This window comes from Trichomycterus rosablanca, chromosome 22 (genome assembly GCF_030014385.1).
Source record: "Trichomycterus rosablanca isolate fTriRos1 chromosome 22, fTriRos1.hap1, whole genome shotgun sequence".
NCBI lineage: Eukaryota > Metazoa > Chordata > Actinopteri > Siluriformes > Trichomycteridae > Trichomycterus > Trichomycterus rosablanca.
In genome coordinates, this window is record NC_086009.1 from 417,057 (window position 1) to 442,926 (window position 25,870).

At 48.0% G+C, this 25,870-nt stretch overlaps 1 protein-coding gene across 2 annotated transcripts; it reads right to left on the reverse strand.

Moving 5' to 3' along the window:
• Positions 1 to 160: 160 nt before the first annotated feature.
• Positions 161 to 24,138, reverse strand: LOC134336288 (trinucleotide repeat-containing gene 6A protein-like). Of its 2 annotated transcripts, XM_063019015.1 has the most exons (20): positions 23,926 to 24,138; positions 22,787 to 22,834; positions 18,204 to 20,687; positions 15,760 to 15,936; positions 15,209 to 15,369; positions 14,944 to 15,021; positions 14,670 to 14,718; positions 12,751 to 12,866; positions 12,528 to 12,659; positions 12,300 to 12,437; positions 12,024 to 12,098; positions 11,657 to 11,852; positions 11,204 to 11,341; positions 10,312 to 10,470; positions 9,921 to 10,061; positions 8,256 to 8,363; positions 7,597 to 7,806; positions 7,047 to 7,114; positions 6,463 to 6,602; positions 161 to 6,371 (listed from the first exon to the last, which is right to left on the reverse strand). In XM_063019015.1, the coding sequence occupies exons 2-20, from the start codon at positions 22,830 to 22,832 to the stop codon at positions 6,053 to 6,055; spliced, it is 4,935 nt and encodes a 1,644-aa protein (XP_062875085.1). In that variant the 5' UTR covers positions 22,833 to 22,834; positions 23,926 to 24,138; the 3' UTR covers positions 161 to 6,052. The 2 variants fall into 2 exon arrangements, with proteins under 2 accessions (XP_062875085.1, XP_062875084.1); XM_063019014.1 differs by lacking the exon at positions 23,926 to 24,138 and having other exon boundaries at positions 22,787 to 22,909.
• Between the last annotated feature and the right edge of the window lie 1,732 nt (positions 24,139 to 25,870).

The following is a 25,870-nucleotide window of genomic DNA, read 5'->3' on the forward strand; positions in this document are numbered from 1 at the left end:
TAGCTGAAAAGATCAAAACCCATTTATTATTGGGACAAGATGTCCAACACACTCACCATCAGGTGTCTGAATACTTCTGGTCTCTTGGTGCATGTAATCCTGGTGTAATAAATGTGCAGTAACGAGTGAGATGAGTGAAGAAAAGAGAAACAAAAGCAGGTTTGATCATCGTTAGAGGTTTTTATTTAGGTACTGTGGGTAGAACCCAAGTTTATACAGCTTTATATTTGGATATTAAGATCATAACTTTACAAACAGGTCATCAGTCTACACCAAAAAAAAATGAAATAAAACCAAAACAAAAGAGCTAAAAATTCTACTCTACACTTTTAATTCCACTTAAAATCTGCACTAAAACTGAAAACCGAGCATCAAAGAGGAAAAGAACAAGAGCGTTGGAGGAAACATTCATCACTACACGTCACTTCTACTTCCCGTCCTTATTTTTAATCTTCTTGATTCTAAAGAACGAGCGGAGCGGTACAGATAATACGGATTGTCCTTCCAAAAGTGCAGTCTCCTCCCGACTCGCCGGCTAACCCGCCATGCTAATATGCCAGCGCGGCGACGTGAGCGGGAACACAGAGGTCGCTCGCTCGCCCGCCGCCGGAATTCCTTTACAACAAAATCTTATTTTTATGTGGTTTTTTTTGGTTTGTTTATAACCCGCCCCTCCCAAAAGAACGAAGAAAAAAAAACATTTAAAATAAAAATACTAAGAACAAACAGTCCGAGTGAAGCAGCGTGCATATCGTGTAAAATCAAAACCGCCCGCGTTTGATATAAAAACGTCTCGGATTTCTTCGCTGAGGAGTGTCGAAGCTGCTAAAACACTAAACGTTAATAATGCTCAGGTCTGCTACAACTGGCCTGTTTTTAATATAGTTATTCTTTTTTTTTTGTTGTTTTTTTGTTTGTTTTCGTTTGAAGAAAGAACTAAACGTCAGTCAGTCATGGCACGTGCGTTTCATTTGGAGGAATTTTTCAAATTCCCGAAATTCCACTTAGGATTGTTTTTATTTTCTTATTAAGCATAAAGAGATTATTAGCATTTAATTATATTATTATTATAATGATTATTATTATTATTCGAATGGAAGCCTCGTCCTTCGCTGCATAGACGTTCTCCGAATGTTCTCCGCGCTGGAAGAGCTTCCTCCTCCTCGCGCCTCTTTGTGCTGGTTTTCTCTAAAGCTTTTTCTTTTGGGTTTCGGCGAATCAAACTCGAGAATCGGAACGACAAACGACCGACAGCGAATCACAGTTTAAGTCAAAAAATTGCAAACAGTAGGAACGATTTCTTTAAAATGTTGAATGAAACACACTCACACACACGAGAATTCGACGACAGAATCAGACACACAGTACAGTACAAAAGTAGAATGTCGACGCCAATTTAAACCCACCCTGCACTTCCGCCCGCCGTCATCAGTGAGGATTGTACAATGCCATCTAATCACACACACCTTTCATCAGTTTGGCATGACCGTGGATGGTTGCACATCCGTTTCCTTCTTCATAAGCTAAAAACCATGAGAACAGACGAGAAAAATGAAAATCAGTGGCATCACATCACTCACTACAACTCAGCGAGTGTAATCAGAACCATCATCAAAGCTCCGACGAGCACACACACACACACACACACACGTTCTCACACACACTTCGGATTTAAAGCATCACCTCGACAGAACTGGCGAGAGGCGAAGGGGCGAGGCTGCACGCGACCCCCTGTAGTGAATCCCAGCCTGGACGGGGACGCGGCGAACCCTCAGACGAGGCACACGGGCTGACCGCTGTGGTGGAACTACACCACCATGATTGTTGTGCTGATTAGACCCTCTATGTGGCGTGGGTAAGAACGTCGGCGTATTCACGTAAAACGCCACACCCGAGACTGGCACATTTAGCCCGGCGAAGACTGAACGAAGCGAAGCGAAGCGAAAGCAACACACACACACACACACACACACACACACACACACACGGAGCAGCACCCATTTACGACAAGTGTGAAGAGTAAAGCTTGCTGATATGGCATCAACATCCCAACACATCCAGCTCGTCCTTCTGATGTAGGAACGTGGGGGGCACTGGGGTTCCAGAGGACAGGAGGAAGTTAGATTGTAGATTTAGGATTTAAGACTCTTGTGATTAATAAGGGACGGTAACGATTTATTCTAGGGCTGGACGACTTACACTGAAATCCATCTCCTGGTCTCCTGCTGAAATCAGACGTTTCTGACGCTCGGACCACGCCCATTTCCCTTCCATAACCAGAACACATTTTAACCCACAACTCCATCATTTGCAGAAGTGAAGGTCTCAGGTGTTAGGGTAGGTGCGATACTCTGTGTTTTTGGGGCATGTAAACTTTGCACGATGGTACATGTGCAGACATGCGGGGTCGTAAACGTTTCCATGGAAACAGCTGGATGCTGATGAACAACACAGCTTTGCGTCCTAAATCCTGACACCGATCATCTGAGGATCTTCAAATCCTTCAGTTCGAAAGCTGCTTCAATTCTTCTTTAACTCCTTTCTCTAGAGCTGCAGGAATGAGGACTGTACAGGGAGGGACACGCCCAGAAACCATCACATTAGGGATGGCCAGCACTACAGCAGATACTCCAGCAGCCCTCACATACACGAGGGGTTTGGTTTTATTTTCATGCTTCCTCCTGTTTTAAAAAAACTCTTTTAAAAAAACAAAGCAGGTCGTGATGGGTCAGTGTCCTGGCATCAGCGTCCAGGTCTGCCAATCACCTGATTGCTGGCACTCTGGTTATCATCAGAAGGGGTCGTGGGAAGCTTTTTGCTCTCGACACCACGTGGGCACCAAAAACACAGAGAATCCAGAAGTGTGGAAACTTCGTTTACATTCCAGCTGTACAGGGGCAACCGGACTGGACGTAACAAAACACGGGGCAATGCCAATGACGGCATCATCATCTTGGAACATTAAATACCAGAGATGAGAGGTGGGCATGCTGGCACAGAGAACACAGGCAGTAGCAGCAATTTACAGTACAATAGAATTAGTTCTGATCGCAGTGATCTGATTGGCTGGTTCCATCAGGCTGGAGTATGGTGATGAATGATGCCATATCGTCCACCCTGTATAGAATGTAGGAGTAGAGATGGTGTGGACACACACACACACACGTAAACAAACACACACAAACACATGAGTGAGTGTACACACCCGAGTGCAAACGCGAAGCGCAAGGCATTTTGGGATTTCACTATCATGTTATTATATATTTCTATATAAATCGAATGGAAATGTGGAATCATCAGGAGAAGCTTCTGATTAAAGTCCATTTGGTAACGATACAATACTGGCACACGCAGCGGCATCAATAAAGGCTAATACTCGCAGGTTTAAATACGCCACACACACACACACACACACACACGTACGTTAAGGTCCATGGCTTCACCTAATGCTGACGTCTCTGCGTCCGGCGTACATTCTCCTCCAGCGCTGAGAGACCAACGGAAACACGGCGCGCTCATCACCGCCGTCAGAGCGAGTAGTAATAACAAGTATTAATCAGTACACCAGCAGCCGGATTGATCCACACACACACACGGTAATGAACTTCAGAGACCTGTACACGTTACAATCATACTCCGTTTGTAAACAGTTTAAAATAAAAGCCACGTTGTTGCATCGTCTTCCCGAAACAAACACAACCGGACGAAATGTGGACCGGGCGACCGTTAAAAACGCCAGACACGCGCCGAGCCGCCACCCTCGCTTTTTTATTTTCTGGCAATGTAAAACACGGAAGGCGGTTCTGTTCCACGATCAAGCTTTTCTAAACGCCTCTCTGGAAAACTTCGGATAAAAGAAAGTCGCTCGTTTGTTTTTTTTTTTTTTAGGTTTTTTTTTTGCTTGTATCATCACAGAGCTACAGGAAATGCATAGTTTCTGCTTCATCTTTTTATTTTTATGTTTTTTTTTGTATTTTTTTAATGTTTTAGTTCTTTAAAACCACTCAGACACTGATGGAAACGAATAATAATAAGACACACGAGAAGACAATTAAGATTTAAAAATGAGTGGGGGGTAATGAATTAATTTGGAAATAAAGAGGGAGAAATAAGGAAAAAGCAAGTGAGGTTTGGGGGTTGGTGGAGGTTTAAAGATTGGCAGGGGTTCGATTAGGGTTTGGCAGAGGCTTTGATGATTTGTTGGAAGTTTAATGGAGATTTAATGGAGGGTTTGGTGGGGGGTTGATGGGAGTTTAATAAGTAATTGGTGAAAAGGTTGGAGGTTGGATGATTGGTGGGGTTTGGTGGGAGTTGAATTTGATGGAGGTTTGATAACTGGTAGTAGATTGGCAGGGGTTTGGTGAAGGATTTGGTGAAAATTTGGAGAAGGATTTGGGGGTCATTTGATGAGTTTAAGGAAGGATTTGGGGAAAATTTGATGGGAGTTTGGTGGGGGGGTTTGAGGTGGGATTTAGTGAGAGTTTAGTGGAATATTTGGGGGATTTTTGGTGAAGGGTTTTGTGGAGGGTTTGGGGGGGGTTCGATGGGGGTTTGACAGTTGAGCCCAGTGTCGAATGTCTCCAGCTTAAAGCAGGTATTTGGCAGAGAGAGAAAAGAAAAACGCACTCGGCTCTAAGTAGTTGTTTCAGTGCTAAAAGTTGATTCTTCCTACAATCAGGACGTTTATTTTTTTATTATTATAGTTTTTTAATTTTATTCTTTTTATATCGGTGGGGAATAACTGGCTATATTTTCCTGAGAACCATGCTGGTTATCGAGCAGACGAAACCGAAGAGAAATAACCGACGGCATGGCCGAACACTGATCAGTATTTCCCAGAGATACAAACACCGCGTCTTCATCTGCAAACACTCACGTCTTTATAGAGTTTTTATCTTTTTGTGTTTTTTTATTTTTTTATTTTTTGGTAGTTTTATTATTTTTTTAAAGGTTTTGTGCATTTTATTTTTCTCATTTTAAATGAAGGAAGAATGAGCGTTCGGCGTCCGTCCGTCCCTCGAGAAAGTCTGTAAACGAGAGGAGCCCGACACGGCGCCCGCTTTGTTTCGAGAGACGCAAAACAGACGAACCCCAAAAACAAAGCGAGTCTTTTGAAAGCCTATTTTATCGTTTTTTTTTTTCTTTTCTTTTTGAAAGTGCTGTATTTCTGCGAGTCACAGCTGCGGCTACAGTCTCTTTACACTGCAGGACGCTTAAATTCTTTAGTTTTCTTTAAAACACACACAAAAACGAAAATAAATCGAGAGAAAAGAGAAAAAAATATGAAAATAATCGGTGCAACTCTCATTTATCGTGTAATAATAGTCAAAATCCTAAAGGTCAGCATGTCTTGATCTCCAACTCCACAATACCATGATAAGGTAGGCGTACGTCAAGGCATAGTAGAGCGCGCACACACACACACTCTCATACTTACACACACTCTCACACTTACACACACACACTCATACATACGCGATTTAAGAACGTCCTTGAGTAAACATCTACACTGGAACTGCCGGCTCCCTCGATATTGCAGATTTATATACTGAGAAAAACCACATTCAGTGCAAAGTAAAAAAAAAACACATTATTAATAATAATAATAAACAACGAGACACACGAAAAGCTTCAACTGCACAAACATCGTCTGCAAACAAAACGCCTGCTAATAAGAATAAAAAAAAAACTGGAATTCAGACAATCTAGGCTGAAGTTTGCGTGCGTTTGTTATTTCCTGTGACGACCTGGAAGGTTTCAGCATGCGTTCACATTATGGTTATTGGCCTGCATGATTCAAGTATTCACACACTGATATGTTTCTGGTTTTTTTTGGGCTAAAAGAAAGTGGACACGTGTGCAGAAAACAAAACGAACGAAAACGCGGTAACGTATTTCCACAGGTTGACCCCGCCTGCCTCCTCGCCCTTCAATTCTATTATTATTACTATTATTAGCTTCGTGGGTGAGAGAAATAGTGCCGTGATAGGTTTTGTTTTACTCTGTAGTCGCGATCCGCCGCCGAGGTCACACCCGCGCCCTCTCCGGTCCTCTACATGGAGTCGCCGCTTCCCGTCAGGTGATCCACCGGCAGGAAGGAGGCCATGGGGGAGGGGCTGGCGAGCCGGTTGCCCCCGTCCGAGCAGCTCCCGGAGCTCCACAGGCTGCTGGAGTAGGCCGGCGCCCCCCACATCGAGGACGAAGGCAGGTCGGCCCCCGAGGAGAAGGCGTCGGAGGCCAGGCGGCTCTGAGAGGACGCCAGGTTCTGCCAGCCGGAGGACACGCCCAGCGGCTGGCCTTGTGCAAAAAAACGGTTGATCTCGTCCTCGCTGGCGAAGTCGGCCAGGATAGTAGTGTTCCCCAACACACACCTAACACACACACACACACACACACAGGTTATAAGTAAGGCACTACCTAATTCAGAAGGACCGGGGGAAGGCGAGGAGGGGCGTGACTCACATGTGCAGTGATTTTTGGGCCTTGGCGGCCTCGTCCCTGGAGTTGTAGCAGACCAGGGCGGTACCGTGTGGCAGGCTCAGGTGGAATGTGATGAGAGGACCGTGCTGCATACACAGGGTGCGCAGGGTGGAACCGTCGATCTGTAACACACACACACACACACACACACACACACAACAAGGTCAAAAGTTTGCGGACGGCTGAGCATGACATGAACCCCAAAACCTTGACCCTGTCCAGCACCTTCAAGATTTAACAGTTGGCACTTATAAGACTATGTCTTCATCCAAAGCGACTCTGAGCTCAGTACAATCCAAACACAAGCTATTTAGGGATCAGAGCCTTGCTCAAGCATCCTACAATTTCAGCCTGGCAGTGGTGGGGTTCAAACAAGCAACCTTCCAATTACTGGACCATCCCACCCAAGCCAGACCCTTCAATTCCAAGATCAGTGAATGACCTTACAGACTAACTGCGCACAAATTCCCACAGAAAACATCTCAGTGAAGGTCAGACGGACTTTCTACAGTGCCCGGCGGGTACGGTGGTACAGATGAGGACGCGGTGAAGGTGGAGCAGCTTACCTGAGGTGTGAGATTTTTCAGAACGAGCCAGTTGGTTCTTCCTGAGCTGCTTTCACCCCAGCTAGAACCTGCAGGAGGAATCACACACACACAAGCGCACCATTACATCACACACTGACGTCCCTGTATGGAGCAGAGCACCACGTTCCTGACCACACAAATGGTCCTACACTCACTCCTAAATCTTGGATGCTACAGCTACAGGAGGATGTCTGAGGGGTTTGTGATCAGGTGTCCACATACTTTTAGTCTGAGGACTGACCAACAGAGCCATTTCAAAATCTGAATGAAATTCGGAATCCCACAAGGCTCGACCCTAAGCCCTTTATGATTTTCTTTATACACAAGACATGGAATAATCGAACCCAGCAGAGCCGGGTTACTGAACCTAGTTATGGGTTCTACATGTGTGAAGGTGCCAGAGGTCGTCTGTGGGTTCATACAATGCTGTAATCTTTTGACTGAAGTATGTCTGTGGGAATTTGTGCCTGTTCAAAGTCTTGTGAAGCTTCTCAGTGTGTGTGTGTGTGTGTGTGTGTGTGGTGCATACCTGGGGTGTATCTGGGTTCAGAGCTGCCCCAGCCACCGAGTCTCAGAGACCCGCCGCCCCAAGACGAGGACTGTTTCTGACTGGTGAGGCCGGGAGGGGGGCGGGACGGAGCCGACACCCCTTTAGACGAGAGTGGAACCTTCCAGAGCTCGTGGGCTAGAGAAGAGTGAGACACTGAACCAGGAGACCATTTAGAGTCACTGCTTCTGGCTGGAGAGGGGAGAGAAAGAGAGGTGGGGGTGAGAGAGGGGGGGGTGAGAGAGGATTGAATACCAGAACCCTTCAACACCTTTTCTTTGAATTAAACATGTGCAGTTCCTAAATACTGCCCCCCTGCTACATGTGCTGGTGTCGTGAATGTGCCAAGTCAAGTCACAGAGAAAAATAACGATAATTAAATAAACTTGTACGTGAGCGCCCCCTTGTGGAAGCTTTATGTTACATCTTGTAAACCACAGTGAGACCAGATTGTAAGAGAGTAAGATGCAGTGTTTGGACGTTTGGGTCAGAGCGCAGGGTCAGTCATTGTACTCACTCTGCCCCTGGAACCGAGAGAGTCAGGGGCCTTGCTCAAGGGCCGAACATGTCAACCGACGGCCCAAAGCTCTACCCACTGTGCTACCACTGTCCCGCAGTGCGCTGGTGCTCATGGACCCTACCTGAAGTGCTTTGTGCTGTACTGCTGAGGGAACTAGTGTGGTTGGAGGCACGAATGGATGTCCAGGCACTGTTGGAAGGCAGCGTGGTGTTCAGTGATGAAGATGGTCCTGTGGAAACATCAACCAGGGTTCTCAATCATCTCATACTGACCTGGAGTCTCGTTCTACATTACACTCATGAGGTACGTGTACACAGAACATGAGGAAAGTGTTCACACCCCACAGACTCTGAACTTTAGGTTAAATTTTGACCCGTTCCTCTCTGCAAACCACCTGCACTTCCCTAAAGTTCTGAGGCTTCCTCCGATGGACCCACTATGTTCACGTCCTCCAGTCAGTAGATTAGCAACACCATGCAGAACCTTCTTCTGTAGAAACCAGTCCTAAAGTGCCGTGTCCTTCAGCTCCGTATCATGATGCTCCCACCACCGTACTTCACTGTAGGTTTGGTGTTCTCAGGATCGTATACATACGTGACCCTTCTTTCTCCAAACATGAGCAACTGAATCGTTCAGTGTTCAGCATGGACTATAGCAGTGTTTCTCAACCTTTTTTCAGTCACGGCACCCCATTAAAAGTATTCAAAATCTCGAGTCACCCCAGTCTAAAATGTATTAAAAAACTTACTCTGCATCCCTCAGACTGCTAACACACAAAAACACTACAGGGAGAGACGTACTGTGGTTGTATTGCATTCAGTTTTACAAAAATCCTCACTTGTGCAGAGATGTGCCTGTGTTTGTTTCTGCTTTAAAACATACGCGTCATGAACCAATCAGATTTAACATCATTAAAGAAGTTTATAGTTTATTTCTCAATTATGTGTCATTTTATCACTAGCACTGCTCATCGTCTGCATGGTTTCTGTGTAGCTCGGTTACGGCTCTCAAACTCAAACTCAAACTCAAAAGAAGCTTTACTGGCATGACATAAGGACATTCGTATTGCCAAAGCAAGTTACAGAGAAATAATAAAAATAACAATAAAAAAGAACAAATATATACAAAACAGTTACACGTGCAAAAATAATAAAATATTAATAAAAACAGTGCAATATAATAACAATACAAATTATAATATTTACATTAATGAGGTAATGAGCTCTCTCTCTGTGTGTGTGTGTGTGTGTGTGTGTGTGTGTCGCTTGCTCTCTCCGCGATACTGAAAGTGATTTGAATTTCGACATTAAGCAGCTCTTATTTATTATGACTGATAATTACAGCCAATAAGAACAGCACAGAAATATAAATATGTATTATAGCGGCTCCCAGAGGCGCGACTCGGTTCCTTTTGTTCATTTTAAAGAGCCGTTCAATAGAATCGGATCATGCGCGAACGATACCATCACTATAGGCAACGCACGCAACCCGCGTTGACGACGTAGCGTGGGGAAAGGGGCGTGTGAGACAAGTTTTGATGTTTGAGGCGGCTAATGGAATACATGTTCATGATAAGCCGACTTTTTTTGTATTTTATTATTTTATTTTTAATTTATTTCATAATATCGCGGCACCACGGTTGAGAAAGGCTGGACTATAGGAGAGATCTGATGTGTAACAATTGTTCCTGCTGCTTTCGGGTCGTCCTGCCACTCTGAGAGGAGGTTGTGGGATCTGGAGAGCAGGTGATGAAATGTAAACTGTAATAAAGGTGTTTATTTCTCACCGTTGTTTCTGTCCCTGAGGTGATCAACATCCCGCACGGTGTTGATGGAGAGACTGTTGATCACGCTGCCAGGGGTGACGAACGGGTCCGTCTCAGGGTCTATGTTCGGGTAACCTTTCCAGGGCTCACCAGGACGAAACTCTACACACACACACGATCCTTTAGATTATCCACCCGACTCACAACATACACACAAACATCACAACGGGCTGTGCCTGAGAAGGGAGGGAGGGAGGGTCTAAACACAGCTGCACAATTGTACAGTACAGAGTTCCAGATTCTGTCCCAAATATTCCGACCACAACAGTGAAATCACATGACTGTACCTCTCTAACGGGACTAATTTTGGGATTTTAAGGTTGAAAGCAGACCATGGAAGGTAAACACGCACCTGGTGGCCAGTTGACGTTGGACGATGCGTGAGGCGATTTGGCACGGGTGGGCCAGCCGTCCCCCACTGGGTCGGGGGGGCTGATGGGAGAATTACTGGAGTTTATCAGGTCGTACGGACCGAACGGAGCGTCGTCGATCCTCAGAGAGGACATAGCACCTGCAACACACACACACAGGTCACATTAACACACCCGAGCACTTTATTAGGAACACCTAACATTGTACGAGCTACACCCATCATACACAAACCTTGTAGATCTACAATCACTGAAAGTCTTGTACCACGCTTGTTAATAGAAACGGACCGTTCTCTTGGTGCGCTGCAGTGTGCTGTTCTGTGTATGTATGAGTAGCAGGTGCAGCAGTGTTGTTGGGACCTTTAAATCACCTTTTTATCCAAAGCGATTTACAGTACTGTGACAGTATGCTGTCTATATTGTCTAAGCAACTGAGGGTTAAGGGCCTTGCTTAAGGGCCCAACAGTGGCAACCTGGCAGCAGTGACCTTTTGATTACTAGTCCAGTACCTTAACCACTAGGCTACACCTAGGATGTCTGGGAACACAAACCTTGTTAATGCTGGCAGTTGAAGCGCTAATGTCCCAACAACACTGCTGCACCTGCTACACTCATAAGCCAGAACAAACTCTACTTATATGTCTATAGGTATTATATATGTCTAAGTAATGTTCCAGCATCCAAACCCAAAATCATCTGGTCAGTGGAGTGGGGGGGGGGATCTGTTTCAGAACAGGCTCCAGGAGGATGACACAGTCAGTACAGTCAGTGATTGTATACCCACAGTCATTTACCATGTGTAAAAATGGGGCAATTAGGACTGTGGAAGCTGAAGCTCGACTGTGATTGGTCGGTAAATGTGCTGGTACTCACCAGGTTTGCTGGGGTTTTGATCGAGTGGCGAGTTGACGGTAACGTCCATGGCGGTCCACTTCTTCAGCCGGGACTGAGGCTCTTTAAATCCGACGCCACCCAGATCCAGATTGTTTACATTCATGTTTGAGTTCAAGCCTGCGGGACAGAGAGAGAGACACGTTCAGTACACGGCACGACCTGGACCGGGGCGGTACGGCGGCATACAGCGGGGTCAGAATGTACCCGGAGGCGACCCCTGGCGCTTGGGCTCGGGTGGCATGGAGGTAAAACAGGGGTTCGAGCTACAATCACAGACGGTGCCCGGTATCTGAGCAATGACGACCTCTGCTGGAGCAGGGAGTGCATCACAGCCTCGGCGTGACCTGGCTGACACCACCCTTACAGTGAAACACGGTGGCGGTAGCATCGTCCCTAAAAACGCGAGACGTGTGGGTTTGGGGTGCGCCGTACCTAGAGGGAAGTTGGAGAAGGAGTTGAGTAGGTGTTGATCTTTGTGCAGGTCCGGGGCGTTGGGGTTCATGAAGGCGTCCATGTACGATTTGGGCTGGTGCAGTGCTGCAGGCTGAGGGGGGGAGTGCTGCTTCAGCAGGGGGGGCTCGATGTGGCGAGGCGGGGGGACCATGGAGCACATACCGACAGCACGGGCCTGCAGATGAGAGCACAACACACACACACACACACACACACACACACACACACACACACACACACACACACACGAAATCAACACACTGTGGTTCATAACGTACTTTAATCCATCTGGAAGGAGTTCGGAGCGCGCATGTGAGAATTTGCGCCCGTTCGAAATATCGCTCACCTGCTGATCCGGGGTGTGGCGGTTGCTTCCGGGGACGAGCCTCTGATTCTGAGCTTTCTGCTGCAGGAGGAGACGCTGGAAAGGGGAAAACGAGACGGAATAAGGAACATGACTGCCTACAACAGGTCTGGAAATGTGGCGCCGAGGGGGACGGGTTGCCAGGTGCTCGTCCCCCCCCCCAAGACCACCCCTTCCAACTCGCGCACTGGCGACGGACGAGCACCTGGAGTTCTCAGCCGACGCAACATCGCCCCCTAGTGGATTTCATTCACTCACCTGTAGCTGGCTGATCTGGGAGAGCTGGTTAAGCTGGTTAAGCTGGGAGAGCTGGTTGAGCATCGCCATCTGCTGAGGGTTGAACAGCGGATTCAGGCCGCCGTTCCCGGGAGGGTACTTCAACAGCGATGGAGGAACCTGCCCAAATCGAGCAAAGACGATAAATCTGGCAACACTGGCAGGCGATAAGAAGCGGCACAGATGCCGTCAGGCGTCGGTGGTACGTACCTGAGAGGGCAGCAGAGGAGGAGGCACTTGGTTGCGTAGATTGGGCTGAGCAGAGCCGAGAGGTTGTGCTGGGGGCTGCTGGGAGCTCCGGCCTTGTGCCGCCACGTTCCCGCCGCCGTACATGTGCACGTTCTGCAAACAAACACCGTCGTTACACCTTCAGGAACCGCCCCACCTTTACGACCCAACACCAAAACGAGTGCACCGAAGCACCCCGACTGACCTTGTCCATGTAGGGCGAGGAGTCCTTGTGGAGGGCGCCGCGCGAGACGGACGGCTTCACGAACTCCGCCATGCTAGCAGCGTGTTTATCCACATCCATCCGCTTATCCAGCATTCCTGCACACCGCATCACAGCAATGCTTACATCACGTGACCGTTCCAGCCTAGTTACCGCCTAGCAACCGAAATCCCGGGTGCGTTTATTAAACAGTAGATGACACGAGATGTGCAAGATACGGACGACTACGGCACATGAGCGCTCCACGAGGATTATCGCTAAAGTGCCGGAGCTCTGTACGACGCACTGACTTATTTGCACTAGGAAAATCTATGCATGTGCACACAGTGTCCTCTAGAGGGCGCTATATTCCGTTAGCCTCCATTGTAATAGAGAGGAGTTTGAATGATGTGCCTAGCAGAAGTGTTTCTAGTCATTAAGATACTCACAAAAGACATTTCGCAGCATAAAGTCTCAGAAAAATGTTAATTTTAATTTTTTTGCAGGGTACAATCGAGGATTAATTAAGAAATTAGGGGGGAAAATAAACGTAATTGCACGTCAAAAAACTAATAATCACACTAGAGACCGGGGTCGAATCTCGGAGGTGTTATCGGTCCTGCTGCGGTTTGATTTTGTAAAATAAAAATAAAAACTCAATTATTTTTATATTATTACCGATTACGATTTTTTTGTTCTTGTAAAATGCAATTGAAAAAAGACTCAAATTTCTTTTTATTTTTTTGCATTTTAATTTAAAAGACTGCAGAAGTGAAAAATAGTAACAGCACCACCGATAATTATCCTTTCAAGAGACTCAAACTTTATAACGATATAACAATAATTAAAACAATATAGAAATCTGAATTAGCTATATCCTTTATAAGAATAGCTCACAAACAACTCACTTTAAATAATGTGCAGCAGAACCTCCTTACATTAAAAAAAGTGCAAAACTACAAAAAGTTCTTTACAGGTTTCTTAAAAGGAACACAAGTAATCACTCAGCTCAGCTTTGATTTTGTCCTCTTGTGACTCTGGGGGGTGGATGGAGGTCTTAAGATCTGCTTCTAACAATATGGACTACAATTCCCATGCTCCCACGGACTCTCACGTGACCATCACGTCCCTGGTCAGCCAATCCTGATCGAGCTCATCGGCTCCGGAGTTTTGATTCGGTTCGGCTGTGTTCGATTCAGTGGATCTTAATTGAACTCTGATCGTGTGCGTCTCGTTTTGACGATCGTGTTTGCGCTCCTTATTACTGAATCTAACCGTTACCGTGTATAATCCTCGTTTTCTTCCGTTTACCGTTTTAGTTTTCGCTGGTTTTGGACTTTACCTGGTTTTGTACCCTGTTTTTGCCCTTTTGATATGAAACTTTCCCTGATTTATATTCCGCGAGCTTCTGGTTAGTATTTTAAATAAAATATAAAGTATGTAAACAATCCAGATCGTGACATTTCTAACATCGGGTGAAAACGTTCATGCGAATTAACCGAATTAATCGTGAAAATCGTCCAGCACTAACTGGCTGGTTGAAATGCTGCGACATCTCTGCACATTTACGAAACCATTTACTTCAGTGCATCTGATCGAGGAGAGGTGCAGACTAGCACTCGCTCCCTCTGACACTCGTACAGTCACCAGACTCAATCCCTTTCACACACGCAGGCGCATCGAGCAGCCAGCAGGGGTCGCAATGTGCGGCAGCGACGAGAAACCCTGTCGACTCTCCTCCCTCGGACACGGCCAATCGTGCCTGTTAAGACGCCTGGCCAGGTTGATGGCACCGCCAAATCCCACCATGACAGACACCATGATAGTGTTCACTTAAAAATGAATAGTAGCTCAAGTTTTAGCGTAGAGTTCAGACGTAAAAGCATCGAGGTTAATGGAAAACGGAACAAAAGTGAGCGTACCCGAGGAGATGTCCATCTTTTTGCCGTTCATGTGGTCCTCAGAGTCCCTCTGCAAAACAAAGACAAACAGCAGCGTCCATTAGGCATTTAGCAATCGCGTTTTAGCATTTTGGCTATAGCTAAGTTGTAATTTGGGAATTCGTTTAAGTATCACGAGCTGCAGAGGACAAAACTGGGGGTCAAAGGATCAGCTTGTACATGTACACGACGTTCTATACAGTAGATTTGGAGGCAGTAGGTGATGATCCGCTGTAGGGAAGCTAAGCTAACTTACGGGGAAGTTCATGTTGGAGAACTGGTTCACAAACTGGTTCATGCACAGATCGTCAGGCTTCCCGGGTCCTTTATTCACCTGGAAAGATCACAAATAAAGAAAGAAATCATTAATAATATAGACGCAGAAAACATCGCAGCCCATCTAATACGCTATCAAATCAGTTCCTCTCTCCACTAGAGGTCGCTCTCGCCCTACTAACGTTCTCCAAAAGTTCCTCCAGACATTAAATCTGTTTCTACACAGAATCTGAGCCCCGAGTTACCTTAGGAGGGACCTTCTTCATGTAGGACCAGTTTCCAGACTGGTTTACTTCCTGTGCCGCGTTATTGTTCCACATGCCGATCTCCGGCTCCTTCTCCTCATCCCAGTTAGAGGGCATGGGCATCATCTCACCGTTCCAACTTTCCTGTACCGGCTTTGGTCCTGAAGCGCAGAGAGACCGACGGTAAACACACACGTACACACAATAAGAACACACACCACCAGAATCATTTCACTGGTAGCGTCCACACACTAAATGGAACTTGAATGTTCCAATCTTAGAGTCCCAAACTTACCAAAGTTAGCAGAGTCGTGTTTAGCTTTACTCTTTCCGTCTAAGCGATTGCTAACTGAATTGCCGTAGGATCGCTGGTGTAAGAGACGTTTCTGTGCTGTCGTGTTTGATGTGTGTGTTACGTTTTGAGGCATTTTGTCCCTTTGTGGATCCATAAAGAATGTAAAAGTGTGTTTCTCTACACACGTGATCGTCTCATTACATTACAGGAAACGGCTCATTTTATGACCGTAGTAATAACAAAGTAAAACTCTGACCTGGTTTGTGCTGAGCCTGGGAGCCCCACCCGCTGCCCGCAGCACTCTCTCTTCCAGGATCCTCCCAGCTCGAATCCATCGACTTCCCCCACGCAGACGTTCCTTTATCCACCGCGGGATCCGCCCAGGACGGCGGCGGCTTCATCTTCTGTGGCGCGGGATACGACTCGCCCCACCCTACACACACAGCGAGAAGTGACGAACGGTCAGCGGAGCTCCGCCTCGTTTACATTTATTACAATTTATATCAGGTTGGTCCACATTGGTCCGAACTACTGAATCTGGGCTTGGAAGCAGCACCGAGAGTGCACCCACGAGTACCCCACCCCACCCCAGACTCAGCCAATCACGCCTGTGTAAACCCCAGACTAGCTGACAGCACTGAGATTCAAACCCTGGACAATAAATGGCCTTTCTTCCGCCACCACCACCACCACCACCACCCCAACTTCCCTCCCAACTAGCACAGCATCATCCATCAACATACAAGCGTCTATAATCATCCCAGACGGAACGGATCCGGATGTATGTGGACGACCTGAGAACAGTATGTGAATATGACAACCCCCCCCCCCCCCCCCCAAGCATGCCCCCCCCCCACTCGCCCGCCTGACATAAACCCTCTTACATAAACCCTGTTTACTCTGAAGCTGATCGGATCAGTTTACATCTGACCGCCGGAGGTCCTGCACCCCCCTGAAAACACCGCCGCCGCCCGGCCTGCATTCCTCCATCTGAAATAGCTCCGCCCGCCCGCCGGCGCTCTGCCGCTCCGGTTGCCAACATATGACTGTAACCTAAACCCGCTAAGCTAGGCTCGGTTTAGCTGCGCCGCCGGGGCAGCGGGTCGACCTTTCAGAGCACACGCACGTCCTTACAGTGCAGTCACCTGACCACGACCATCCAATCAGCTCCTCTCCCGGCTTCTGTTCAATTCCTTCACAATTTATCCTGCATGTATGGTCATATCCAACTCCCCAATTGTAACACTCTGAAGACCCCCCACCCCGACCGAGGAGAACCACAGACGATCAGCAACCCCCTCAGACGCTCATAGCTGCCCACAAATCGTCCACCTCTTTAAGCCCCCCCACCCCAGAATCCTGGTGGTGTTTTTAACCATAAGCACAGTAAAGCTGCAGGACCTTTGAGCAGGTAGCTCTTTGGTTCCTCTGTCCTACAAAAGCCGAGCTATTTTTGGTGTTCAGACTCTTTAGGTCAGGGGTGGGCAAACTTTTCGGCTCAAGGGCCACACCGGGTTTTAAAAATTGACAGACGGGCCGGGTGGGTGCGGGGGTTTGGAACTAATATAAGTTCACGTTTAAACCTTTATTTTCGTGATTAAAGGATGAATTTTTGAATATAAATGAAACACCAGACTCCTTTTATGTGCACATTTACACATGCGTGAATGTGATTTTTTTTAATGCATTTTTTTTTAAATTATTTTTATCTTTGTTTCCACTTGGTGTATCGCCGTCTAAACAAAACCAGTTCAGCCTTTAAAGCAGCACTTTCAACATAAGTTAATGGTTTATGTGTACCATTTTAAACCAGTCAAGTGGTTTGATCATGCTGGGGTGATAGTAGGGTTGCCAACCGTCCCATAAAATACGGAATCCTTCCTTATTTGGAAACTAAAGGCTGCGTTCCGTATTGAACTGATACGGGACGCACTTTATTCCGTATTTGTTATCAATGGTAGAGAAATGCAGCAGATGAGACAGAGACGGGGCGATCTGTATGAAACAGAAGGAAACTGCTGCTACCGTGGGAATTAGAAAGCGTTTGGTTATTATTCTTAGTGTTCACGTTTAGTCTCAGTAACGGCATGTGCGCGCAGGGATATCAGCATAACAGCCTGTTCATTACACCGCTGTTTGAGTAGCGCAGTGGGCAGAGCGCGTGGCTCATGTTTTTCCGCCCTAGGTTCGAATTATGTAAAAATGTTGTTGCACTATGGTTACATGATTACATGATGTTCTTTATGGATGTTGGTTTGCCTAAAACATGGTTCTGGTTTATTATTATAAAGAATAAAAATAATAAATGGTAAACAGCAGAATCCATGTTCCTATGACTGTGTGAGACACGTTATATATTTCATAAAATAACCGCCTGGTGTGCGCCATCTAGTGGAATCAATTAAAACGCAAGTTTAGTGCAGGAAAAAGATTTAAATTAATGCGGTTTTAGGACAGTTTTGTAAATACTCAGCGGGCCGGATTAAACAGCCTAACGGGCCGCGTGTGGCCCGCGGGCCGTAGTTTGCCCACCACTGCTTTAGGTGGACGAAGAGAGCACAGGTACTGAACAGGATGGACGTGGGAGGAGGTTAGCATTCACACACTCCTACCGCATGACCGGAGCTCTGTAAATAAACCCGGCATGTGAGTCACCCCCCCCCGCACACAGAGACGAAAGCATGAAGAGCCCCCCCCTACCTGAGCTGCTGCTCTTCTCTTTCTGCACCATGGAGCTGGGGGCGGGCGGGGGAGGCGCTTGCTGGGAGTCGTCCTGCTCGGCGGACGTGTTCTTGTTCCACAGGTTGACGTTGCTGTATTTGTACTTGCCGGGGTCGCCCCACGCCGAGGTGCCGTCGTCGATCTCCATCCTGCGCCGGATGGACTCGGGGGACGGCTCCTCCCAACCGCTGGACTCCTTCTCTTTCTGAGGCGAAGGCACAGGCCCTCCGATCCAGCCGCTCGGCTTGTTCTGGGCGTGGTTCTGAGGGCCGCTTTCTGCCCTGAAGGTACCCGTGCTGGCGTCCTGGCCCTTTTTCCCCCACTCGGACGGGTTGCTCGATCGCGTGGAGTCGTCCCAGGCTGGGTTGGAGTGGCTTGCTTTGATTGGCTCGCCCCAGCCCTGGTTCTGATTGTTGGACTTCGCAGGATCTCCCCATCCAGTGGTCGGACCACCTTGGTCAGGTGCGTTCGTACCTGCGCTTCCTCCCCAGGTGTTACCCTTGTTGCTGTGCACATTATCGCCCCATCCCGAGCCAGAACGGTCACTGTCGCCGTCCCTGTCCCATCCCCCGGATCCAGACTTGGACGTTTCATTCCAGTGGTTTCCTCTCGACCCTTCTCCAGAAGAGGAGCCGCCCCAACCTTGTTTGGTCTTGGGCCCATTGTTCCAGGTGGAGGATTTCTCGTCCCTGCAGTTCCCCCAGGACGACCCACGCTTGCTCATTCCACCCGAGGGTTCATCCCAACCGTTCTGAGACTTGGCCTCTGCCCAGCCGGAGCTTTTCTTCTCGCCCCAGTTGGAGGAACAGTTGTCACTAGTGTTGGTACCGGGACCGTCCCCCCATCCACCTTGAGAGGTCGACTGCTGAGGGGGCGGGTTAGCCCATCCCTGTGACCCATTTCCAGGCTTTCTCTCGGGGTTCTTTACATCCCAGGCAATGTTCTGTCGAACCGGGGTCTGCCCCCATCCTTGGTTGGAGAGCACCCTCGGGTCCACGTCGACTTTAGAGACATCAGCGTCATCAGCTTGGCGTACGTTCTGCTGGTTGTCCGTTCTGTGACCGCCGTCACGCTGGCCGCCCCTGTCGCTCCGAGCGCCGGAGCTCTCCCCGCTGCCCTCGCTGCCGGTCGATTTGTTCCACGTGCTGCCCTGGGACGACTGGGCGCCGCCTAAACCGAGAGCGTCGTCCTCCAAGGACTTCCATCCGTTGGTTCCTTTCCTTCCGTCGCCCTCATTGGAATGCTGATTGTTGCCGGGCGACGCTGCCCAATCCCCGGCGACTTTAGTGCCAGTGTTCGACGAGGACGAGGAGGACGACGAAGAGGAGGAGGCGCTACCCCAAGGATGAGGAGCTCCGGGAGGACCCATGCCGTTCCCCGCTCCCCAGGTCATAGTCTGAGAGGGAGCGGGCGCCGAGTCCCAGCCTCCTCCGCGACCGCCCACGCCGTTATTACTCTTGAAAGCAGCAGGGGGTCCGTTGGCGGTGGACTGCATTAGAGTTGCATTCACAGTGTCGCCCACAGCTTGGCCTTTAGGGACAGGGCATTTGTCTCCAGAGTAAGTAGTGCCGGGCGGAGCGCCCCACGCCGCACCGTAAGACCCGTCTGAAGTGCCGTTAGAGACGGGAGGAGTCGGGAGCCGCGGGGAGCCGCCTGTGCTCGTGGGCCAGCCTCGTTCGGGCGTCTCCACTGAACCTGTAGAGTTTGGTAAGCTAGAGGTCATCGTGTTAGTAGTGTTATTTGGTCCGTTAAATTCAGTGTTAAGGTTTTGAGGATGCCCACTAAGAACCTTGCTCGAACCATTGACTTCAGATTCCGCCACGCCCTCCTGCAGACCTCCCCAAGGCATCTTGCAGGTAACACTCTGCATACCGGGCGCTTGACCTATGGTGCTTCGTTGAGTGTTGGTGCCGCCGTTCACTTTACCCAGAGGTACGTGAGAGTTGGGCCCGTTATTCTGCAGAACGGGCCAGGCACCGCGGTTGGCATTTGGGTTCAAAGTGCTTGGATTTATACCTCCATTGGTTGAGGGACCTTGGGTACCCCATGCATTCATTTTACCATGACCGCCGTCTGCCAGCTTGTCACTCGGACTCTCTGCAGAACATGTGCTTAGCATCGAGCCGCCCCAGGGACTCTTGACACTCCCGTTCACCAGATTATTGCTGCTGTTCGCCAGCAGGAAGTGAGAACCTTGACCGTTTCCCTGCCTGCTACCGTCGCCGCCAGCCATCCCGGACGCCATCGTACCGAGGTTTCTCTCAGAGCCGGAGCTGGAGGCAGAGTCAGCGTCCATACATTCTGAAACCAACTCCAGTTCGCTACGGGTGGCGAAAGGCCAGCTCCCCTTGGTGCAGCCGTCTACCAGCGCCGTCCCCCAGTTACTGTTCGAGTCGCTGCACGTCGAGCCAGAGCTCCAGGACGAATTTTCATACTGGGGGTCCAGACCAGCGTGATCCAAACCTGTGGAACAAAGGGTCAGCTGGTTGTTATTCTGCACGTATAATATCCATCTAAAATCACAATTACCTACAAAATACCAAACACATCAAGGCTGCAGCCATGAATGGAACATTGGGGGGGGGGGGCAAATCTGGGGGGGGAGACCAAGGGGATTCTTGGTGTTATAAATCAATCCTGCCACATCAACAACTGTTGGGAACCCTGACATGATAGAAACTTGAGTAAAATAGGTTTGTTTATTATATATATATATATTGAAGAGGGGGGCGTTTTGAGCATATCCGAATTTGGGAGGGTGGTGAGGGGGTGCAACACCAAGCATTAATTATTTATTTATATATTATTTGAGTTTTAATCCATGTTTAACACACGGGTCATTTTGCCTTTATTTTGAAGCATTTAAGAAAAAAACAGAAAATCAGCAAGTGTGGTCTAAAGTATGTGGACACCTGAGCATTTAATATCCCATTTCAAAACACCAGGTTAATGGACATCCTGAGATATTTCAACAACGAACTCGAAGAGCCAGTTTGGGACCAAACTGAAGCGTTTTGTTAGACAGCCACTAGCCACCATTCAAATGGGAACAAACATCCAGTGTGGACGTTACTGATCAACCAGTCTGCAACATACGCATCGTTTCCAACGGATTTAATGCTGCCAGATACAAACATCATATTTTCCAACATTACCACAGATATTTGACTTAAGAGCTGAGCCGAGACTGTTAGAACAGGGATAAAACAGCCCAAGCTGTAATAGACAGACTTTTGAACATGGTGATACGTGGATACGGATAACTGACGTCCATAGGAGACGTTTTTTTTAAAACACGACGGCCTCCAGTTCGTCAGAGCAGCAGCGATGCGGGACGTCAGCTGATCCGAGAGAGAACCGAAGCGAGGGGAGGGAAACGGATCTAGAGTAAGGGTGAGCCGCTGAATCAAACTCTTTCATTCCGACCTGACGTGGAAACAAAGCTGGATTGTCACCTCCGAAAGAGCCGAGACGGAACGAACGAATCCGTGCCAAAATCCCCCAGTCCGGCATTCCTCTTATTCTCCGGGTTTAGTTATTCCTGCTCGTCTCTGCATGTTCCTCTGCACGGTGGCTGCCAACCGGCCCCGAGGAACTGAACGCTCGCCAGGTCTCGACTTAGCAACAGACGCGGCCAAATAAAAACACAGAAACCCGAGAGGAGGCGAGAGGAGGCCCCGGGTGGAGGATTAAAGTCGATTCTGATGGAGGGAAACGAGGAAAGCTGGAGCGCAGGATCTGAGCGGCGTCGGATTACCATCAGGAAGATTTAATTAATTCAACCAGTTCATTCAGCGGATTTTCCAGAGCAAACGGAGCGTCAAGCTCAGAGATAAACGTTTCAAATCTGTCAGTCCTGAGAATATAAATAATAAACTAAACTAATGTTAAATAAAGCAGCTTTCTACTCTGTAATCGCTTCATCTACCTGTTAAGAAGGTCTCAAAGTTCTCACCACTCACCAAACCAGCATAGATTTTAAGATTTGGCAGGTCAGAATCATCATTTCTGCTCGTTTTAGCACAGTAGAGCCTGTGCCCACCGCACAGGGTTCAACAGGCTGTGGATGATCTCAGACACTTTTCCACAGACGTCCAGGAACCGGTAATATCTCATGTAGTGAACCAGGGGACGTCTTGTAAAAGCATCAGCAACGAAACACGACGGAAAGAGGAAACAAATCCAGAACGAACAAGTTCCAAACATTCCTCTTTTGCTCTAGCCGGTCCCTGCACGTTCCTCTAAACACGACCGATGCTCATTAATAGCTCGGATCAGAAGAAACAGATACTGCACTCATTAAATAAAATATTTGCCTAATTAAAATAGACTTAAATAAATACGTACTAGTGTTTGTTTTGGAAAAAGTTCAAAAATGCGAGTGCCCATGCCAACTCCTGCCCAGCGTAAAAAGATACCGAAGGCTCCTTTAGATGTGCCGGCAGTTTTAACATTACATCTGAGGAAGGGTGTCAAAACTTTTGCACAAGACTTTAGGTAGAGCATCAAGCAGAAGTGCTACAGACACAGACAATATAAAAAAACAGGGAAAATGTAGTCACCTGTTTGGCTAGGGGAGTGGCTGACCGAGTCCCGAATGGGAGCCATGCCTACGAAACAAAAATATACCATCAATTACTGATCCATCACCATTAACCATCTCGAGAAGCTCCAGGAAGCTCAAATAAAACCACTTCTTCACTGTTTTCACTTTCTAAACAAAAAACAAAACAAAACAAAAAGCAGACGAGCTCAGATCTGCAGCCTCAGACCTTTAGATGTGCACCAGACGTGCCTGAACATCTCCGGAATGCACAACGTCCACATCTCAAAGAGCTGCAGGTCCATCGTGCACAAACACAAATCAATAAAAACTAAATGTGAGACTTCATTTCCTGCTGATTTTCTCTTGGATGAAACTCATGGATCAGAATCAGGGGTCCATGGGGGTCGGGGGGGGTGTTTGGAGACTTGGGTATAGCAGTAAAAAGGAATGTCAAATGCCAAAAGTATGTGGACACCCTGCATTATTACTGACTCCAGGTGTTTATCCACATGGCTAACATAAATACAATTCTTTACTAGGTAGTAAGTGATTTATTTATTTATTTAGATGATTTACACAGTGGTTATAATCACGGAAGGTGAATTTTATCAATCTACTGTATATCCCTCATCAAATACATTAGAATAGAATAAAACATGTATTTGTTGTTGTATAAACATTATATACATATGTATTCTTCATGTATCCCAGTTCGTTTGGAAGCTGGGGTCAGAGCGCAGGATCAGCCTTTGTTAAGGGCCTTGCTCAAGGGCCCAACAGTGGCTGCACGGCAGAGCCGGGATCCGAACTCTCAACCTTTCAGTCGATAGCCGAAAACTCGACCCACTAGGCTCCCACCGTCCACTAGTACGCTGTTTCTCTGAACACACAGGCCTAAGCAACTGAGCTTTAAGGGCCTTGCTCAAGGGCCCAACAGTAAAAACCTGGCAGTGATGGGGCTTGAACCAGCAACCTTCTGATTACCAGCCCAGTACCTTAACCACTAGGCTACACCTGCCTTCGCATCTAATAACCTGGTGGGAGGCGGTGAAATATTAACGCACGTGGTTTCGGAATAGGATGTTTCAAGTCAGGTGTCCACATACTTTTGACCATGCACTTGTGTGTGAGGAGGTGAAAGTTCAGAGCAGGTACCTGAAAGGTGAGCTTTGGCGCGGGGTGCTTCGGGCCCCTCGGGGTTCAGGACGGGCGTGAGCTGCACTGGAGTTCCCAGGCCGTGCGATGGCGCTAACCTCTCAGCAGATGCGAACAGTGGAGACGTGGCGGGCGTCGGCCGACTGGCATCGCTGAAGCAGGAGACGACGAACAGGACGCCGCTCGCGACTGGCGGGGGCCGGAAACGATGCGCTCGGGCTCTGCGAGGCAAACAGGAAACCAGCGTGAGAGACAATGGTGCCACCTCACATCTACACAAGCGGCTGCGTCCCAAATCACACAGAACCCTATTAAATACTACACTAACAACGTACCAGTGTTCTGCTTGGCAAAAAGAATGTGGACACCTGATTCAGAACTTCCTGGACGTCCTATTGCAAACACCCCTCATAATTATTAGATTCAAGTCATCCTCGCATTGATGCAAACAGTTTAGGGAAGGCTCTCTCATTCCAGCACGAATGTGAACACCGCGAGGACCTTTCATGGACGTCTGTATATACGTCCACGATTCCATAACAGTACCAGTGGATTTACATTTACATTTTATCCAAAGCGACTTACAATTATGACTGAACACAATTTTGAGCAATTGAGGGTTAAGGGCCTTGCTCAGGGGCAACTTGGTGGTGGTGGGGCTTGAACCGGCAACCTTCTGATTACTAGTCCAGTACCTTAACCACTGAGCTATCACTGCCCTGATTTAGAATGGAAAGTTTAAACAAGTTACTTTCAGCTGTACGATGAATTACGAAGCTGCTGATGCGAGAAGAAACAACAAGAAGACTCTCACAAACACCGTCACAAATCCCCACAGACATACTCCAAAGTCTTGTGAGAAGCCGACTCAGGAGAGCAGCTAAAAACACCACACAAGTCACTATTGTAACGCCGTTTTTGAAATGGGACGATCGACAAGCTCGCGGTCGGGTGTCCGAATACTTTTGGTCATAAAGTGAGAATCTGATTATAGCAGCTTTGAGCTTCATTGTGTGACCCGTGACCTTCAGGAGGTCTGATAACGTCCTGAGGAATCAGCAGAACATTCAGCCCTCAGGGTGTGAAAACCAACAGCAGTTCAGACAAAACAACGTTCCACTTTATACACCCATCAGCCAAAACATCAGGACCACCATCCTGAACCGGCTCCGACCCGCCGAGACGCCCGAAAGGTTCCTGTGGTACCCGGATGGTCCTGCAGTGCATCTACGTATGATCTGGGGAAATTAGGACTTCGATGCTCTGTGTGTTGTGCCAGCCGCTCCAAACACTAGTCCAGTACCTCAAGGGGTTAAATGTGACCCGTCCTGACCCTTCCTCACTCAGGCACGCCCAACTGTATCTGATAACCAAGCCAGGCTGGTTTAAAGCACACTTCTAAGCAGTGGGTCTCATTTGCACAACCTTCCAACGTCCTTGGCTTCAATCAGGGTTCGAGATCCATCCATGGACCACATGAGTATAAATCGAACACCTGCATGGTGTCATTTGGGAAGCGGAACCACCCCCCAACCCCGAATGAACACTGGCGTCACCTAACCAAGGTGTAGGAGCTTGGACGGCCTGTATTGGACTAAAATGAGATAACGAGATGATTCCTACCTTCTCACCAGCCTGGTTCTCCTAACGGCGGTTCAGACACACAGTGTTCCTGCTCCTCCTCCCATTAACCGCCCTCCTGTTCCGGCGGGGACGTCCCTGTACGAGAGAGACGAGAGCACATGGAACGCGGAACACTCCTGCAGGGATCAGCAGCAGGTTATCTTTAGTGCTGGGAAATGAAGGAGCTGGATAATAATCCTCTAACTGGATCAGAGGAAATAACACCGCTGAGACACCAGCCCGAAGTATGTGGACGCCAGATCATCAGCATAAATATGAATCTCCAGCTCCCATGATGCACCTATAACCACCTTCAAAATAT

Coding starts and splice junctions, on each gene's coding strand:
- LOC134336288 (XM_063019014.1), bottom strand. CDS start 22,856: ATGGTATATTTTTGTTTCGTAGGCATGGCTCCCATTCGGGACTCGGTC. Junction 7,115..7,596: donor TGAACCCAGATACACCCCAG/GTATGCACCACA, acceptor TTCCTCCTGCAG/GTTCTAGCTGGGGTGAAAGC. Junction 6,603..7,046: donor TGAAAAATCTCACACCTCAG/GTAAGCTGCTCC, acceptor TGTGTGTTACAG/ATCGACGGTTCCACCCTGCG.